The 20,423-nt window shown below is 36.8% G+C and overlaps 1 protein-coding gene and 1 non-coding gene across 26 annotated transcripts in view; both read right to left on the bottom strand.

Moving 5' to 3' along the window:
• The window catches only part of PUM1 (pumilio RNA binding family member 1), a 121,837-nt gene that overhangs the window by 39,142 nt on the left and 62,272 nt on the right, over window positions 1-20,423 (bottom strand). For 17 of the 25 annotated variants that reach the window (XR_002826296.1, XM_014468240.2, XM_014468242.2 and 14 more), the window contains 5 exons: window positions 13,364-13,457; window positions 12,112-12,228; window positions 7,670-7,821; window positions 2,930-3,068; window positions 1,040-1,183 (listed from right to left, as the gene is read on the bottom strand). Coding sequence is in view for 24 of the 25 variants with exons in the window: in XM_014468240.2 (XP_014323726.1) it covers window positions 1,040-1,183; window positions 2,930-3,068; window positions 7,670-7,821; window positions 12,112-12,228; window positions 13,364-13,457 (646 nt within the window). In the remaining variant the exon portion in view is untranslated. The remainder of the gene's footprint in view (window positions 1-1,039; window positions 1,184-2,929; window positions 3,069-7,669; window positions 7,822-12,111; window positions 12,229-13,363; window positions 13,458-20,423) is intronic. The other 8 variants (XM_006102896.3, XM_006102897.3, XM_023744239.1 and 5 more) reach the window with 3 other exon arrangements.
• Window positions 2,739-2,816, bottom strand: LOC111823276. Its single transcript, XR_002826303.1, has one exon. It is a non-coding gene; the product is annotated as a small nucleolar RNA SNORD103/SNORD85 (small nucleolar RNA).

The raw sequence follows: 20,423 nt of genomic DNA, 5'->3' as shown, positions 1-20,423 counted from the left end.
AAAGTAGACACAAACCTTGTAAAAAGCTATACAGATCTGTCTTTGATCCCTTCATTTGAAACTCTTATTTTCTATTTCTACTTTCAAAATAGCACCGGAGCAAGTTCAGTATATTGTGGCTTTAAAGAGTCTGTAGTTTAAAATAGGTACAATATCAAATATATCCATTTTAAATATATCTACTTCCCAAAAGTTCATTTCACAAATATCTATGGTAAAAACATTTTTCTAGCCCTAGCGGGTTTGGCTCAGTGGATAGAGTGTTGGCCTGCGGACTGAAGGGTCCCGGGTTCGATTACAGTCAAGGGTACATAACTCGGTTGAAGGCTCCCAGCCCTGGTTGGGGGCATTAGCCCTGGTTGGGGGCATGTGGGAAGCAACCAATTGATGTGTCTCTCTCACATCGATGTTTCTGTCTCTCCCTCTCCCTTCCATTCTCTCTAAAAGTAATGGAAAAAATATCCTCAGGTAAGGATTTAAAACAACAACAACAACAACAAAAAAACAACACCCGTATTTCTAGAACCAATGTCATCCATATGCTAAAGTCCCTCATATTCGTAAGACATTTAAGCATGTTGCTTCTCTTCTAGATTTTCCCACTATTATTCCCAATTAAGTATATATAACTTAAAATAAAAACTTATTCCCCTCCCCCACCAAAACCTATTGTTGTCATGTCTCTCTACTCATCTCCCACCTTCTCCATCCTTGCCCCTGGGTGGGGGGGGGACACGAAAAATCTACATTATTTGAAGATAATGACATGGATTTCTGTGAAATTAGCCTTGGACTTCTGCCAATAGTGCCATTTTATATGACTAATCTAACTTCCTATGTTTGCAGTGAAATGAGTCCTTGCTCTTCACTAACTGGTACATGCCATAAAATCAGAATCTATCGATGCCATTTTTTGCTTCTGATTCTCTTTCATATATCACAGGGTAGAAATGCTATATTGAGAACTGTCAAATAAAGTGTATTTCAACATATTTTAAGAATGTCATTCATCACCCTTTTACCCTGGATGTAAGCTCACCTGCTTGTGCAGCTGAGGAACTAATGATGACTGGGGCAGGAGCTACAAGTCGTACAGGAGCTCCAAGACCATTTCTCGCTCCTGCATTCACCACAAGGGCACCGGTTTGGTCATAGTAAGCAGCAGGAGCCAAGACCGGATAACCTAGGAATAGAAAGGCAACATACTGTAAGTACATATAAAACTAACAATGTCTCCTGGGCACCAGCATATGGTAAACAGTCACAAACTCAGCTCTGGGGACAGACAGACTTAGGTGTATAGGCTGGCATCAACACTTAGATAGTTGTATGACCGTAAATCTCCGGCTATCCATTTCCTCATTTGTAAAAGGAGGATAATACCTGTCTTTATAAAGTTCTTGTGAAGATTAAGCTAAAGATGAATGTGAAAGATCTAGCATACTATCTAGCACAATAAGAGCAGCATTACTCTTCATCCACTAGGTGCTAGAAAGAGAATTTGGAACAACAGAGAATATCTACACTCTTCAAAGTGCTAACCAAGGTTATCACCAACCAGCATTCACTGACAATTTTTTAATGTTTTCCTGACTACACAAATAACAGAGGGAACAAATGATTACAACAATCACAGTATTTCTATACCACTTAATAATCTAAGCCAGGGGTGGGCAAACTTTTTGACTCGAGGGCCACAATGGGTTCTTAAACTGGACCGGAGGGCCGGAACAAAAGCATGGATGGAGTGTTTGTGTGAACTAATATAAATTCAAAGTAAACATCATTACATAAAAGGGCACGGTCTTTTTTTTTTAGTTTTATTCATTTCAAACGGGCCGAATCCGGCCAGCGGGCCGTAGTTTGCCCACGGCTGATCTAAGCACAAATATGCTGCAAGTTAGCAGGAAAAACCTAGATAGGCTTCAATTAATAGGATCTTTTAATGCCTAATGAGATAGAATCTCCAAATCCTATTAAGGTATCTAAGAAATTATAGGTGATTTCTTAATACATAAATACTTAGTAACTAACAAAACAAATAATATAAGTTAAATTTACTCACTAAATCATAAATGAAATAGTTATTTGGCTACACTCCATGCTCAGTAAGGATCCATAAAATTATGCTGAGATTTCGTAAGAACCTGTTTCAAAGGAAGAACCTCAAACTACATCCAATCCATGCAAAGAATAGGACCAGGTGACAGTGAGCTACATATATTCAATATATATATAGATATCAACCATGGGTAGGCAGCTACAAATCATCTTTATACTGGTTCAGAAGAAATCCTAGACACGATCAAGAAATATCATGAATTTCTTCCTAATAATGCTGTTCAAAAACATCATCATAACCCTACCCAGTGTGGCTCAGTGGATAGAGCGTCAGCCGCAGACTGAAGGGTCCCTAGTTCGATTCTGATCAAGGAATTCTGGGTGGCAGGCTCGGTCCCCAGTGGGAGGCATGCAGCAAGCAGCCAATCAATGATGCTTTCTCATCATTGATGTTTCTATCTCTCTCCCCCTCTCCCTTCCTCTCCGAAATCAATAAAAAACATATTTTGAAAAAACAAATCATCATCATAACGACTACAGGCTTGGAGTAATGTTAAAGTGGCCAGGGCACTCCTTCTAAACCTAATCCTGAGAGGGGAACTAGATCAACACCAATGAAAACAGCATAATCTAAGCAATATGTGGAGATGTGCATGTGTCCACCAACTGAGATTAAGACTGGCTCAGAACAATTAGGTGCTCTCATCAACGAACTGTGGTCTAAGTGAGGGCAAGTATATGTCATCCTCGCCAGTCACCAAATCATGACAAACCCAAGCAAGCTAAAAGCACTGCTTATTCTCTGAATCTCTCCCAACAAGCAGACTTTATTTTTCCTCAAAGTATTAGGAACAAAATGCAGCCTCACCTGGCATGCCTGCAGCCAGTCCTTGTCCAAAAGCAAGGGCAGAATTCACTGCTGCAGCTGCCACTAGTGGATCTGTTTGCTGTCCCTGTTGATTCTGATTTGGAGTCAAAGGACGCTGGCTGGCTCCTCCACGGAGAACCTGAGAGAGAGAAAGAAATCAACCACTTTTTTCTCATTCGGTATATCTAAGACCCACCACATGCTTAAGTTGGCTACATTTTTTTTTTTAATTAAATTTCTTGGGATGATATCCTATATAATAAAAGGCTAAGATGCAAATGGTCCTCTCTATTGGGAGTTCGACCGGGGGCGGGGCCAGCTAGCCAACCACCACCCCACCACCCTGCGATTTGGGCGGGCTGGCCGGACCCCACCTGTGCCTGAATTCATGTACCAGACCTCTAGTTGGTTAATAAAGTTATATAGGTTTCAAGTGTTTAATTCTATGATATATCATTTGTAATGCCCACCACCCAAAGTGACCATGTATTTGAACCCCTTTACCCCTTACTATCCCCTCTCCGGTTCTCTCTGGTTAACCACCATACTGTTGTCTGTGATGGGTCTAAGAACTGATAGTTATAAAAACATTTTTCCTATATTGGTATTACATAGCATGGCTGTTAGCATAAAAATTCAGTTAACATTTCATATGGTGAAATTCATTCTACCTAAATTTAACCCACTGTACGCCATAAGCATCTGTAGGTGCAAGTGGCGGACCTTCCCCACACGCCATGCGCGTCTATAAAAACAAAAAAATGTTTTCCCTAAGTGGCAGCCCTGACCAACTTTCAAATCATTTTTTGTGAGAATTTTCAACTGAAAATATTCAAGAACACCTGAATTGTCATATATTTATCTTTATAATAGTCACTGCAAATTGGTTTTTTAAATTAAATTCAAAATATCATGGCATTTTGGATGTGTGGCAGTTAACTGGTTAAACATATTTATTATCTTTACAAAGCAGCCAAAACCTATAAAATGATGATTCAATAATTAATCAAATACTTTTAATGCCTACTACTTGGCCTATACCAAGAATAAAGCAAAGAATAAAACAAAACCTCTGCCCTCTTGGAGCTTTTATTCTGTGAATGAAATAAACAGTAACTCTATAATAAAGTGTCACCAGCTGACAAAAAGTGAGTGAAGAGGAAAAGAATATGATGTAGTGGGTGAGAGGATTTATATAAAAATGAACAAATTAAGTTAAAACATCCAAATGAGTTCACCAGGTTTAAGAGGCTTCTGACCTGATCATTTCTATTTTTCCTCTCATAAATTCTACAAACATACAACAATCTAAATGGAGATGAACATTAGTCAAGAACACTGTCCTTTCGGTGCAGAATACCAGTTCTGCCACTGTAATAAAGGATCTACTTTTTTATATTTTTTATTTTTAAATTTAAAATCTTTATTGTTTAAAGTATTACATTTGTCTCCCTTTTCCCCCATTGACCTCTACCCGGCTGCTCCCACCCCCCAGCAAATGCCCTCACCTACTGTCTGCGTCCATTGGTTATGCTTATATGCATACATACAAGTCCTTTGGTTGATCTCTTACCCCCCACTCCCCCAGCTCCCGTCCCACCCTGGATCTACTTTTTTATTAATGACACACAGGTGTCAAGATGCTGGTAATCATTCTTACTCTGAATAACTCTGAAGAATCTATTCCTCTAGATTTATAAACTATAGCAGGTAAAAATGCAAAACTCACAGATAAAAGCTAAAATTACCAAGTTTAAAAACAATACATTTTGCAATGTTTTCAAACGCAAAGTTCTTATCAGAGCACTTTCACTATCACTCTGCTGATTTTAACAGTTAGACATGTGGTCAAGAGCCTGGGTACAGATTATTCTTGGTACCATTTGGTAAAATATTTAAGAGAAACACCACTAGCATCGATTAAATATTTATTAAATAACCATAAGGTGAACAATATTGTCCATATTGAAAAGAAGACATTTCGATTACCCTAAGTCTATTATTTCCTTATCTGTAAAAGTAGTGAGAATAATAGCTTATCTAACAGATTTGTTGAAAGTATGAGTTAATGTATTACCCAGGAGCTAATCAGTAACCAACAGCTAATTATTATCAAAATATTAGGCAATTTATTTCTGCTGTGACCTAAAGAAACTACCCAACTTTATAGGAGAAGGAATACTTCAATTTACATATGTAGAAGAGGTTTGCACAGGCAAGTGTTTGGGCAAGACTTACAAGATACCTAACCATTAACCCAGAAGAGCTTCACTCTAGAAAAAGTAAACAGCATGCACAGAGATATGGTAAATACTTATAGTTCAAAACTACTAGAGAACTAATTAAACATCATGCAAGCATCATTTTTGTTGGGCATGATAAACATGGCTTATGTTTGGTTAGGAGTTGTATGAAATGTCAGGGGACAGGTAAATGGACATGGTGCCTGAAAAACAGAGGTAGTCCTGACTATTGAATCCTGTATCAATGAGAGCAACATGTTTCCCTTTGGTACACTCTTTAGAAATCTATGTAGTACCTTGATGAAAAAACATAGTTCTTAAGTCAGCTGCCAATATTCATGTATTTTATCAATTGGCGTCAAATCTGGGTTTTATGGAAACAAATATATAAAATTTAACAAGTAACATTTTAACATCTAATAAAATCATTAAAAATGTCTGAAAATCTATTTATAAAACACTATCCAAGGAGTTAAGTTTACTACCTATCTTCAGAGAAATTAGGCAATTTGCCCTAGGTACAACCAGTTAGTGGTAGAACAAAGACCAGATTGCAGGTTATACGTAACTCCAAATATCACAAAATGGTCAAAAACAGCAAAAATTGTGAAATAACAGACTTCTGCAATCTTAGCAACTTCATATTTGTGTGATTCTAGGCATACGAATTCTATTTCTTCAATCTTACGATGGGAAGTCATATAATCTATAGAATTAGGGTAAGTAAAAAAAAAAAAGTAGAGGGCTTAGCTTTAAAAAGAAAGCTTTCAATAGGAAGAACTTATTACTACTATCTTTGTTGTTCACTTATTAGAGCTCAATTTAAAACATGCTAATTACTTCAGTCTTTCAAATCCACAAGTATTTGGCAGCCATTTAAACACAAAGATCATCTCATAAACAAATACAGGCTACCTACAAAGAGGAGCTATTAACAAACTCATTAATAGGGATCACCCATTCTGTCAACAAATTCCCTAACATACTTGGTACTAGAATTGTATCTATTGCAAAGAAAATCATGCATTAGCTTCCCCAAAATGATCATACTATAAAAATACTGGACCAAGATAAACTAACTAGAATTTCAAAACACAAGTTCTTCCTATAATTTTGTGGAATCTAAGAAAATAAACATGCTCTCTTAGTGAGACTAATAAAAAGCAGATGATTCTTATTATATCATATAAACACATATGAACATGATGTGTCTCAAAAGACAGCTTTAATTAGATAATGAATATGAAAAGCCTAATGCTCATTTTATTGCTTGAAAAAAAATTCTACTTCTAGGAATTTAGTCCATTGAAATAATGCAAAGGACTTATGACAAGGATATTTATCAGTCTTATTTTTTTAATACGTTTTTATTGATTTTAGAGAGGAGGGGAAGAAGAGGGAGAGGGATGAACATCAATGAGAGAGAACCATGGGTCTGCTGCTGCCCGCACACCCCCTATTGGGAATCGAGCCTGCAACCCCAGCCATGTGCCTTGACGGGTAATCAAACAACAATCTTCCAGTGCAGGGGGTGATGCCCAACCAACTGAGCCACACTGGCCAGGGCTATCAGTCTTATTTATAACACCAAAATATTGCTAAGTTAAATATCAAATAATGGACTTGTCAAAATAAAGTATGGGATATTCTTTGATGGATTTAAATATAGCTAATAAATGTTATTAAAATGAACATTAAATAACATGGAAAACTGTAAAAGCAGTAGGCAAAACCACAAGAACAGAATAATCCCAATTTTAAAAATTCATTTAACAATGCTAAAATGAGATATCAACCATTAATACATTAATATTGGTTTCTTCTCACATTATATATGTGTATATGTATGTGTGTGTGTGTGTGTGTGTGATTTTTTTTTTAGTTTTGCAATTCATCACAATATTCAGCAATAGGTGTTATTCTAGCAAGCAGGAGAAAATGATCTATTTAAAATAAAAAAGATATACTCAGTTTTGCATTTAATTATCCTTTCCCAACTCAATTTAAAAGCTCTTATTACTGTAAGTTAAAACAGACATAAGAGGTTTAAGATTTATATCCAACCCAATAGATGTTATAAATAAGCAGTCTGAAGAACCAGTCCCTCCCCTTCAATGGCAAGCGACTTGTAACAGAGCCAGAAGTGATCTGAGAATGTTGCTTAGCAGTTAACTACAGTACGGCAGAAAGAAAATTTACTGTTAGTATGATACTCACTTTGCCACTAGATAACCATGTACTCTTAACTGGACCATTCTCTAAGCAGCATTCTCATATGTAAATTGTCTGATATCATTATTTCAACTATTTACATTAACCAAGAACCTAATTCATAAATGGCATTCAGTAAGCACAGCTAAGTCTAAGCCTAAACTCAGAGACAAACATGAGAGGGAAATCACCCATTCAGTGCTTCTCTACTTGGACCAACATTACCTTTTAATTAATAAATAAGTAAAATTCACACTTACACAGCATAAATTTTGTTAACATTTACCTGCTGCTGCCCTTGCTGAGCCTGGGGGGTGGTCTGCTGATTAGCAGAATTTGTTGCTGCAGCAGCAGCAGCAGCTTGCTGCTGGAAAAGACTGGCAGGGTAGACGCCCCAGGGAGTAACTCCATAATACTGGTGAGGGACCACAGCCGGGCCTAAAAACAGCCAAGAGAAAGGTAAGAAAAGTTAAGACTAATCTCAGAGTTTCCAAAGACTACATCTGACTTAGCAGATCCTACTGCAAAATATTAATTTAAGAATATAATGATTTGTTCTACCTAATCATTACTTCTATTTTTTAAAATAGAAATTTTTATGCATGATCCCCACACCAAAGTCTTCTAAAGTAAGTAATAAACCAGCCTTAGAGGAAGAAGCTAATGAAGGATGAAACATCGGAGGTAACAGGGAACATAACTGATAGAAGTAGGAAGCAGTAGGTTTAAGAATACATGGAGGATTTGGCCTTGGTCAGGAAGAAGGGAAAGGCATGCTTGTCCACAAGAAAGAAAGGACATATGAAAGATATAAACAGCCCTATCCAGTCTGGCTCAATGGATAGAGTGTCAGCCTGCAGACTGAAGGGTCCCGGGTTCGATTCCGGTCAAGGGTACATGCCTCGGTTGCAGGCTGGATCCCCAGTAGGAGGCATGTAGGAGGCAGCCAATCAATGATTCTCTCTCATCATTGATGTTTCCATCTCTCTCCCTCTCCCTTTCTCTCTCTGAAATCAATAAAAATATTTTTTAAAAAGAAAGATATAGACAAAGTTTGTTGTTAGAAGAGAAATAATTGGAGAGTTTGCGTGCTTAAAGTGATGGAAAAGAACAAAAAAAATTAAGTTGTACCCTGCTCTCAGTGGTAAGGATGGCACCTGAGCTGATGAATAGGACCAGAGATCCTGGTGCTTCATTAACTCCAAGAGCATGAAAACCCATCAGTCTTCTGACAGCAAAACCCAGACACCCCACTGAACCTCCACTGCTCAATTTCTAAAAGGCTTACTTTTCCTATTTCTACTTTTTTTTAAAGTTGCAAAAGTCATTCAATACAACTACATTCAGACATTGATATCTGAAATTTTAATTTTTCACATTGAAAACAAATAAAAACAAAAAATGTAGTACCTTGACTTATAAGAGACCTATTCAGTATCCTAAACACAACTATGCTTTCTGCTTCACACTAAATTATCTGTTCACCTTTGTTCACAAGTTACAGCTGAAGTTTTTGCCACACTGCAGAAGTAACAGAGTATACAGACAGCAACCTGGATGTGGCAGAAATCTAAACCATAGAATTTTCTGAAGCTGCCTACTTGCCAACCAAGAAAGGCTCAAAGCCAGCTCTTCAAATCTGCTGAAATCCATCTCCAATTAAAACTTTCTTAGTTAAAGAACAGTTTTGTTTTTTTTTAACTTGATTAATAACCCCATCTTACAATGGAGTTCCTTCTAAAGAGCTGTGTTAAATATAGCTATTCTAACATTAATCCTAAAGCAACATATACTTCATTAATAGTCAAAATAAATTGGTACGTGTTTTCTGTTTCTACATTTTAAGTTTCTAAAACACAAGTAAGTCAATCACTGCCCAGTGTCACTCTGACATTTATAATTTGGCATTTTCTGTATCTGTGGGCTTAGCCAAGATCAAGAAGCATTGTTGCCCGGCCAGTGTGGCTCAGTGGTTGAGCATCAACCGTGGACCTATGAACCAGGAGGTCACGGTTCAATTCCCGGTCAGGGCACATGCCCAGGTTGTGGGCTCAATCCCCAGTGTTGGGCATGCGGGAGGCAGCCAATCGATGATTCTCTCTCATCATTGATGTTTCTATCTCTCTCTCCTCCTCCCTTCCTCTCTGAAATCTACAAAAATATATTTTTAAAAAAGAAGCACTATTTATAAGGGTGCTCACTGTCAAACTGCCTAAAAAAGCTATGTTACAGTTGAGCTTTATTATAATAAGCAAATGGGTTTAAATTTTTTTATAAGAATCTAAATAATCTAAAAACCATACCTCCAAGTTAAAGTTGGCCCCCTAACTCATCTGGCTAGTGTTTGTTAAGAGGGACTCTGTCTTGGGCATTTAAAGAAAAGAATGAAAGAGAAAACACAACAAAAGACCCTATCTGTGCCTTAGTTTTCTCACATGGAAACGGGTAAAATAGGTGTTAGGGTGTTGCCACATCTACCTTGAAAGGTTAGGTTGCAACCTGCAACGATATTCCTAAGGTTCCGCCAAAAGCCAACAAAGTAAACTCTTACTGGGCACAGAGTTTTGTTACCATAAACATTTCCACTATCTTTTAAATTTTCTTTAACTGGCATTCCTACTACTTTCCCTAGTCTTGTGGCCTGAGTTTAGGAAAATAACCTACGGTGCATCATTACTTGAGATTGACTCATCTAGGTATCTGTTTCCATTTCTGGGTGATTAACACTCCATAAGAATTTGTAGTTTCATAGTTTGGGTAGTTAACATTTCCATTTTTGTGTGAAAGCACTTAAGTCATTTTCAGCCTGACTCAGCTGGTGAGTACAAAAAAACAAGATTCTCATCATCAAACTGTGATCACAGTAAGGACAAGCGTGTCAGGGAGAACTTAGACAAGTTCTCTCTTTCAAATAACATACAGTAAGTTAGTAGAGCCAAGTCAGTTAGTAGAGGAAAGAAAGTACAGAAAAAACAATTTAAGATAACAAAGAGCCCTGGCCAGGTAGCTCAGTAGAGCATCATTCCCATATGCCAAGGTTGCAGGTTTGATCTCCCATCAGGGCACATACAAGAAGCAACCAATGAATGATTTAATAAGTGAAACAACAATTTCTCTCTCAAAAATCAATCAATAAATAATAAAAGTTTTTAAAGATAGCGATTATATAGTATTGTGAAGTGTTTTGAGTTGGACCTGGTTCAAACCCCAAATCTACATTTAAAATGTGATCACGAACAAGATAGCTTTCTGAGCCCCAAATTCCCAACCTGAAAAATCATCATATAGCATTCAGCATAATGCCTGGCAAATAGTTAATAAGGGTACAATAAATATGAATGGTATTTAGCAAAGATGACTCTTCTAGGAAGAGCTTTCTATTTCTCCCCCAAAGGCCAAAGGGGAGCAGAACTATACTACCTGTTCCCTCCATGCCAAAATGTGAACAATTCTAAAGGAAACATGAACGTCTATACTGCATTTGAGTTCATAATTACAAATTACATGTAATATAAGTGAAATTTTACAATAACATTTAGTCATGATTAATATGACTTGGAGGGTTCTGTCCCCCAAAATATTTACTTTTGGAAAACATTTCATTTGTCCTAACATTGAATTCAATTTAGCACACATTTATCTCTATGGAGACAGCAACTATGCCAGAGTCAAATAACAAAAGTGCCTACTTTTGGAAGAGTTCAGTCTCAAGGGAAAAAACACACTCATGTATATATAAAACCACAAGCAAATAAATACAAAACAATAATAAATAATAGGGAAGGGTTAGCAAAGGAAGGCTTTCTAGAGCAGCGGTCGCCAACTGGTGGTCCGTGAGGTCCGAAAGGTTGGCGACCACTGTTCTAGAGGTGGCAATGCCAGTTAAGGAGCTTTTCAGGCAAAGAATTTACTCAGGAGACCATAGGGTCCAAAGATACTGAGACATAAACAACCATGTTATTTACAACAAGCTAAAATCAGGTTAGCATTGCTAGAATGAACAGCATGAGCCAATGGTAGCCAATTTGAAGGGGAGAGAGCGGCCCACATGTCAAGAGATCAATGTACAGATCATGGAGAGATACCTATACATAATGGGTCCCAATCCTCCTTAATCCTCTGAATGCTATGGCACCTCATTAAAAATACCGATTCCAAAGAATAAGACACCACTGTCACCACCCAAGCAGATTATAATGATCAGCTGTGTTTGATAATAACCAACATTTGCTACACTAAGGTGGATAATACAGAAAGCAATGAACAGTTTAAGCACAAGAACGAAGGGATAAGATTTGTGTTTGATACAGTTTTCTTGAGCAATTTTTGGGAGGAAAAAGAGGGGGAAGAAGCAAGGGAACTAGGAATACGTGAGAGAACAGCTGCAAAAGTTTAGGCAAAGCAAGTAAGAACCTGGGCTGTGATAGACTAGAGGTAGTAGGAAGACCTGGGTAAAGGAAGAAATTCCCAAAATATATTTAGCAACTGGCGGCTTCATGGATCAAAAATACCTATACAGGAGGTGACTGACTGGTTTGCCTTTGGACAGGTTCAAGTCTGAGGTTACAGCTAAGCAGAGCTACACAGCTAGCAGGTAGATGGCATTGGAAGTCAGGAGAGAAATCCTCACTGGAGACATGGATTCGTGAAAGAGTATAAAGGACACATGCTCAATTCAAATGACTTTCAGCAGGTGAGAAAAATCCCTCATGCAGCAGAATGTCTCACCTAGTGTTGCTGCTGCAGCCAATCCAGCTGTGTAGGGGTCCGTCCCTGGGGGACCAGCGCTGATGATGTATGGATTGGGGACAAACGCAGCGGGAGCTAAACCTGCTGAAAACATACCTGTCAGTAAAAACAAACTTGACTAAAACTGCAGCCCTACCAAATACCTACATGTTTAGGTATTCATTCCAGGCTATAGTTAAGAGGGGGGAGACAATATAGGATACGTTGAGACTAAATAAAAAAATTTTAAAGTAAACAATCCCTATACTAAAAATTATGGTGACATTTATCTTTTGTCTTTTTTTCCCTACCTTTGCTAAAAATTACAATTAATATATTAGGCAGCTTTAAATTTGCACAATTTCTAAAATATTATTAAAATTAGAGCAATTTAAAAGACATTGTAATGGGATGGAGGGAAGGATTTATTTCCATTTATAACAATTTTCCAGATTACCTCAAAGAAAACAGTATGGGTATTTATAAAGACAACGAACTATCTTCAAGTATAAAATACTAGACCCAGGCAAAGGCCTCTGTGCCTGGCCTTCATATATCTAGGTGGAAACAAGTCTTTTCTTCCACAGCATACCACAATCCATGATTGGCAGTCTCCTTCCTATTCAATCATGTCATTTAAACACATTAAGAAATACTTCTACTTGTACTTGTTTACACGTATAACACTGTGTGTTCTTCAGAGACCTTAAAAAAGTCAGGGTGGGGGGGCCGTCTAGGCAGTAAGACGAAAATATGCAGGTCAAATGAATTGCTACAGAAGGACAAAGCTACTTTAAAAACCAGTAATTAGATAAGAAGACTTTAAAAAAAAATACATGCTGCTAGGAAAATGGATTTATAGGTACTTCTTGTTACTTAATAAGAGAAGTTGATATAGTCACATTCTATAAAACCCCAACATGGACAAAACTATTTATATTTAATCGATTTCATCCAATCTTGCCAAAAGAATTGATGCTAGTCACCACTGCAGTAACTACTTTTAAATCCTGAAAGAGCTGAGGTAGAGCAATAGTAACTGGATACTAAGAAATGAGTTGAGGTATAGAAGGTGTGTCAAAAATAAAGACTGTAGCTAGAGACAACTGAACAAAAGGAAAAGGGGATTTACTTTGAGGGATTTTTGCCTGGACTTTTATAATCAGTCTACTGGATTTCACAGCAGCCAGTATCCTAAAATGATGGCCACACTGATGATAATAATAAAGGAGGCATAGGCTTAAGGACTTACCAATATGAGGTTGATGAGCAGCTGCTAGTGCATACTGCTGCTGCTGGGCAGCTGTCAACTGCTGGACAGCAAGCGCATTAGGTCTTTGGAACAGCTGAGGTAAGAAAAAGACATGGTGAGGTTAGAGAAACTGTCTCATGAATAATTTTAAAATCTCTCTGAATAAAAATTTCTACACGCCCCAATGAGGCATGATACTTTAAACAAAAATGTTCTCATGCTCTACCCATTCATGTGGTATCACAATGCTTCATGGTTCTGCTTTCCCTCTTTCTTTACCTCAGTTTGGTGTATCCAGCTCCCACATGCTGACTATTTCACAGATTATATGTCCCTGAACCACACACATGCATACAAATGCCACAGTGGTTGTCAACAGATCTGAGGGACCTGCCTAACCCAAGACACACGAAATTAAACAAAGGTACAATAAAATGACTTACCACATTGCCCCTAGTGCTGTTATCTTCCTACCATTCTTTACAGAACCCCACAAAAACTTTGAATTAATCCTTACCTACTCACATTCTGGAAAGGAAAATGAAAAGCATTCATCTTGTCCTCTGGCTGCCTCTTCCTGAGGAAATGATATTGGAATACTTTCCTCAACTAGTGGCTTATCATGAGTAAACTGGACAACTGCCTCACTTTTGGGGGCTCTTGAGTTTCCAGGGAAGTACAGCTGCTACTAACAAAACCTGGATTATGAACTCAGACCTAGCACACTTCTTAGTTCCCAAGAAAAGGAAAGGAGTTCAAAGAATCTTAATACAAAGTTAGTCATTCACTCACTCTAAAAAATATTTATGAAGCAAGTAATACCTACTAGGCACTGTGCAAAGAGCTAAGGATATAACAATACATAAAATGTTCATAGATTTTAGTATGAATAGTATTGGTACAAAGAAAGGGGAAGCCAGTAACCTGATTTTGGATCGCTCTGACAAACCTCCTTCATAGCAGTCATACTGAAGACTTCTGTATTTGCTGAAATCAGACTGAGAGCACTTACTGAAGAGACCTCCCTAGAAAGGACCTTCAACCTACCTGCTCTTTCTAAAGCACAATTCAACAGCTCTGCTGACCTCACGGGATGATATAAAACAGACACCATGGATCTTGAATTACGGATGTCCTCATAAAGAGAGCCGATTATTTCAGAGACTGGGAGATAATGGCATTCCACCAACTCAGCTTAATTTTCGTCACCACTGAAGTTTTAATAGAAAGACAATCCTATGATTTGACTACTTCTATGCCTCAAATATATATGAGTAGACTGATTTTAAATTAAAAGAAAACAAAAAGTGAGTATTTTGAACATACTCACCAACTTCACCTCTTACCTCTTTTCTACATATTTATCTTTCTAAAAACTAGAATAGAACTTAGTCTTTGCTTTTACAATGTCAAAAATAACCATGTAGAGATTTCAAAGTCCACCCAAGAGGGGCAGCCAGGAGGCAAAAAACAAGTTAAATTGTGAGAAGTTGATTTTTTGAAGATTATAAAAATACCTCATAGTTCCACTACTGTCTCTTCAATGGCTCTCCGAAATTTTTCTAGCCTAAAACATTCTGATTTATTTAACATCTCAGAAATGCCATACCTCTTCTCTCCACCCTGCTATAAACAAAACAATTCACTTCATTCAACAAACATTTTTAGCACATTATTAGCTAAATGCTGTGACAAGAGTAAATAAAGAAGGTCCATTCAAAATATAAATCTTGATGTTTTCTTGACTTATTAATCAAAAATAGTACTCCAATGCCATTCCATAACTTCTTTTTGCTTCATGTTTTTAACATTACATGTAACTCATTACATGTATGTACACTGTATCTTGTAAATACAAATAGTGTGTAAATACTATAAAAGTTATAATTCCGCATAACATGAGTTTATGGTTCTAACTACCATGTTATCACTCTTTGAGAATATGTCCTATATTTGAGAGTTGATTAATATCTCAATGATTATGGTGACTAGAGAAGGAATTATTTTTTTAGTGCATTTTGCAGTAAACCATTAGCAAAAGTAAATTACTTATCTACAGCAGGCAGATTTGATTATAGATTACAGTAATTCTGGTAATTCTTTTTATGTCAATGTTCCAATATTAACTGGAAATACAGGGTATTGAAAACAAAATTGGGTAATTGGCAAGTGATGAATTCCAAATGATCCTGAAAAACTCACACAAATGCCATCTGCTGGGCAAAGCACTGAGCTCTGTAAATATTTTCATGATTTTCACAAAGCAAGCTAATCACAACTGAGAAACACAATACTGTGAGATTTGGAGAAAATGCTTATTTTAAGGTTGGTATAATGATAAATGTACCACTACTGATTAAAATTTACTTGGGTAGAATGCATAAATTGTTTAAGAGACAGAATATAGAGAAAAATATATCAACTATTTCAAGATTTGGAAACTATGCAAGGAGATTGGTTTGACTCCTTTCTCTGCCACTATATAGCCTTACAGAAGAGACCCTTGTGGGGTTTTTGTTCCAGAAAAAAAAAAAAAAAAGAAAAAAGAAAGAGCTGGGCAGTCAAAAACTGTGTGACTGACATACAGGTGGCATCTTATAAAATATAGCTACACTATTACTGTTGTTATCAATAATTGTTGGAATAAAAACGTTGTTTTCAGAATATGAAGAAGTAATATCTAAATATGGAGTTAGCAAATGTAAAAAATTATCCCTCCCTCTTCCCAAAATAAAATATAGTGCCAGCCCTGGCTTTTTACCAGTCTAAGGCTATATACATAGTGGATAAGGAATAAGAACAGACTCTGGGGCCAGAAAGCCTGGATTCATATCTCAGCTCCACCACGGACTTTCTATGTGACTTTGGGCAAGACAATCTCTCTGTGCCTCTCCCTCCTCCCCCTCTTAATAGAGAAAATAAAGATATGTCTAACTCATAAAGTTATTGTAATAAAATTAATACATGTATAGCACTCAGAATAATCTTTTATGTGTGATATTCTTGTTGACGAAATGGGAAGAGCACCCCCACACAGACACAGGGCTTCTGTGAATCACCTTTTATAGCTCCTCTCTCAACAGGGCAGCCCAGGAGGGGGAAAACAGAAGGTAAGACTGTTCAGAGTCAATGTTAAAATAAAACTCCACACAGAGTTTCATGAGCACCTGCTCTCAGCAGTTCACAAAGACAATGGAGAACCAGATATTTTTTTGTTATTGTTGATGGGTATTTTTTAAAATATCTCCATGCAGGAAAAAAACAAACTACGAATGCAGTTGAATTTGAAGGTGAAACAACTCCCCATAATCAAAAGACTTTGTGTTCTAGTACTAGGTCCAAAAGAAACAGCCTGGAGCGAGAAACCAAAACTTAGATGTTTGCATAGTTTATAGAATATAACCTTTCAGTAATCACGCCTTTTAGCTTTAATTTTCTTATCTGTAAAAACGTAATAGCTGCCCTACCTCAGGGGGCTGTTGTCAAGATTCGTAGAGAAAAGCCCTCTGAAACACTAAAGTATTACATCAATGGTGGAACTATAAATTTTTAATTAAAAAGTATTATCTTGGAGCCAGTCCTCAGTACATGACATGTGTAAAAGGTTAAAGCCCATTTTTTACCAGGTTATTTGAACAACTGCTTAACACTTCACCAGGTTAAAAGATCAACTAATGATTTCTGGTTTAACAGGTACACACAAACCATGCTCCTGAATATTTTTAAAAAGCAACTTTTTTACATTTCTTTAAAAGATGAAAAATCTCGCCCTAACCGGTTTGGCTCAGTGGATAGAGCACCGGCCTGCGGACTGAAGGGTCCCAGGTTCGATTCCGGTCAAGGGCATGTACCTTGGTTGCGGGCACATCCCCAGTAGGAGGTGTGCAGGAGGCAGCTGGTCAATGTTTCTAGCTTTCTATCCCTCCCCTTCCTCTCTGTAAAAAGCCAATAAAATATTAAAAAAAAAAAAAGATGAAGAATCTCATTCCATAATAAATGATTCCTAAATAAGGTACAAAAAAAATAAAACATATCCTTCTTCCAAGTAACTTCATATCTTTCCAAGAAAATCACATCATAAAATTTCAATGTCAAATAATAATAAAGATAAGCTTCAATCGGCCAAATTGCTATCTAATGTAAGTATTTAACAGTGATTATACACAACACTAATAGAATAATCTTCTCATTTGTAAACTGAAAGGCAAGTCAAGAATAGTAAATTCCTATGTTAAAACAATGCACAAACTTGTCCTCATAAAAATGACATTTAATCACTACCATACTGTTAAAAAGCAATGCATGCCATTTCCTCTCCTATCTGACTAGGGCTGTGAAGGAATAAATACAGTATTTCAATTATGACTTTCAGAGTTATTTTTCTCTTTGTTAAAATTCATGCTTAACAGGGTGAGAGTTTTAGTACATCAGAATACAATTTTGTAAAACATGCTACATTAGGCTATTTTTAGATTAACTGAATTCTAAATAAAGAATATCAACAATTAATCTGATTAATCTATAATGACATAACTCTGGCTTTGTTTCTGCTATCTAGGAATGTAATTTAATGAGACCTGTATTAATTTTCTAAAATATATTTATGGAAATATGATAGTTGTATAGCTCTTTATTAAAGTAAAAAATATTGCTCAAGCATCATAACACAAAATGGTATCTAACACTATATATGAACTGTTTACTGTGCTTTCCAGGATTGAGAAGACAATAAGGGGAAAGTGGGGGAGAATAGTCCAGAAATATCAATAAGCATTTCAAACTACCCTGAATTAGGGCTTTTTAACCCCAGATCTTTGTATTTGGGATAGGTAAAATTATCTTTATTTTCACAAAATTTAGCATGTCTTTCAATCATGATTATAAGCAACCAACCACATTAACATCTGTATCTTAATCACCAATAGAAATCACATATATTTTCAGGTTACTTTGCAATTGTTGCACATCTCAAAATCTTGTTTATGCTCATTAAGATAGCTAGTACACGTAACTCTTTTTTGTGCTTCAAATGATAGATATTTTTATATAATTGGATTCCTTTGTAATCCTACTTACACTCTATTTAAAACATTATTCTGAGAATTCAGTCCACAGATCTCACATAACTTTCTAAGGGATTCATTGCCCCAAAAAAGGAATCCCTGATCTAAATCAATTTAGAAAGGTTAAGTTTATGATTAGCAATGACTAGACAAGTATCAAGTTTGCAATGAACTAAATGAAAGTTACTTTTACTATATTTCGAGGCTGCTCTTTATTACATATCTCAATATAAACTGATATGAAACCAACTTACTATACCAAATCAAACCTGATTTGAAGGAACTAAGACAAAAGAAGAAATTATTTTGTCAATCTGCAAGCCAGATCCCCTCATAAAATCACAGATAAAGTTACCCTACCAATTGTAGCAAACAACTACAAACTAAAAACAGATAGCCTTAGCCTTAAATACCCATTTAAGAAAGTGAAGATAAAAGAATAGAATGTACAAAAAAATATGTGCCACACTAGACATCTAGTTCATTGCTCACAATCACTAATATTGTCTGGGACCCAGGCTTGGCTCTCAAGGCTCCTGTGACCCGGACTGAGAAACCAGGTACTTATTTCCTTTTCCCCTGATACATGTACCTGTTGTCAGCCCATAACCACACCATAGTCATTTCCAGCTTCACACCTCTGCTCTCTTAACTGCAGCAGTATCACTCCATCTGTCTTTCAAGCTGTATCTATGCAACCTTGGTCTTCATCAAGCCCTCCCCTGGTCTGACGGCATTCTACTCAGAAACGCAATGGGATAAACAACAATGATCACATCATATGATGGTGGAATCTCTGTGTAACAATGCCCTATGTTGCAGCAACCAAGATGTATATCAAAAGCCAGAACCCAACAACAGTTTAACTTTCAAAATAACAATGTTCACTTTCAAAAGCTGCTGAATTGGGATTCATGGTGAAGGCATGCTGGGTTTTATAAATTTGAATAGGTGTTGTTTGATATAATCATGCTAAACTACATGTGGGTGTGCAAAAGTACATTCCTGTTGCTTAAGTTCCAATAATTATCCAGCCTCCCAAAAAATTGGTAAAAATTTTAAAGCCAGAGATCAATAAATTAAAAGAGAATCCCAACTCTGATTATGAAGTAAAGAACAACTAAATAAGAGAGAATCAGATTTCATTCGTAAGAGGTTGGACACAAATATTTCTTAAATAATAAGCTAAAGATTAGACTGGGAATGGAAGCTAAGAACCAAAAATGGCCTCAGCACTAAGGGTGGCTAGGGCATTTCAGACCAAAAAGACAGAGTAAATAATTCAGATAAAACTTCTTGGTATTAACTAGATTAAAGGATCTGATTAGGAATAGCCTACACTCATGAACCTCAATTTAGATAAAGAAATTGCCAAATTAATTTTCTAAGCTGGACAAGTTGAAGTCTATACAATAATATCATGTCCCTATATTTGGTGTGACATAAAATATTTTTGAAGTCTAGTATATCTTCAGCACTGGAAGTAATTTCTGGCTTCTTGCAAAACTCCTGTTTTGAGGGTTTATTCTTTTTTTATTGATTTCAGAGAGGAAGAGAGGAGAGAGTGATAGAAACATCAATGATGAGAGAGAATCATTGATCGGCTGCCTCCCACACGCCCCCACACTGGGGACTGAGCCCGCAATCCGGGCATGTGAATAGAACAGTGACCTCTTGGTTTGTAGGTCAACACTCAACTACTAAGCCATGCCGGCCAGCCTTGAGGATTTATTCTGAAAAAGGGCAAAACCATGAAAGAAGACTATTTCTTATAAAGACGATAAAAACCACAATAAATCAATTCTTATGGAAAAGTGGGCAAATCTATTGGAAACTACAGGGAAAATAATGTACACATTCAGCTTATTCTCTCTAAAAAAACGGTTGGAATTATTACTAACATCCATCTGATAGGCGCACAGAGCATATGTACATCAGAAAATCCCTTGTGCCCAGCCGGTTTGGCTCAATGGATAGAGCATCAGCCTGCGGACTGA

Source organism: Myotis lucifugus, unplaced genomic scaffold (genome assembly GCF_000147115.1).
Source record: "Myotis lucifugus unplaced genomic scaffold, Myoluc2.0 scaffold_438, whole genome shotgun sequence".
In the NCBI taxonomy this organism is placed as follows: Eukaryota; Metazoa; Chordata; class Mammalia; order Chiroptera; family Vespertilionidae; genus Myotis; species Myotis lucifugus.
This window is presented reverse-complemented; position numbering and strand designations above follow the sequence as displayed.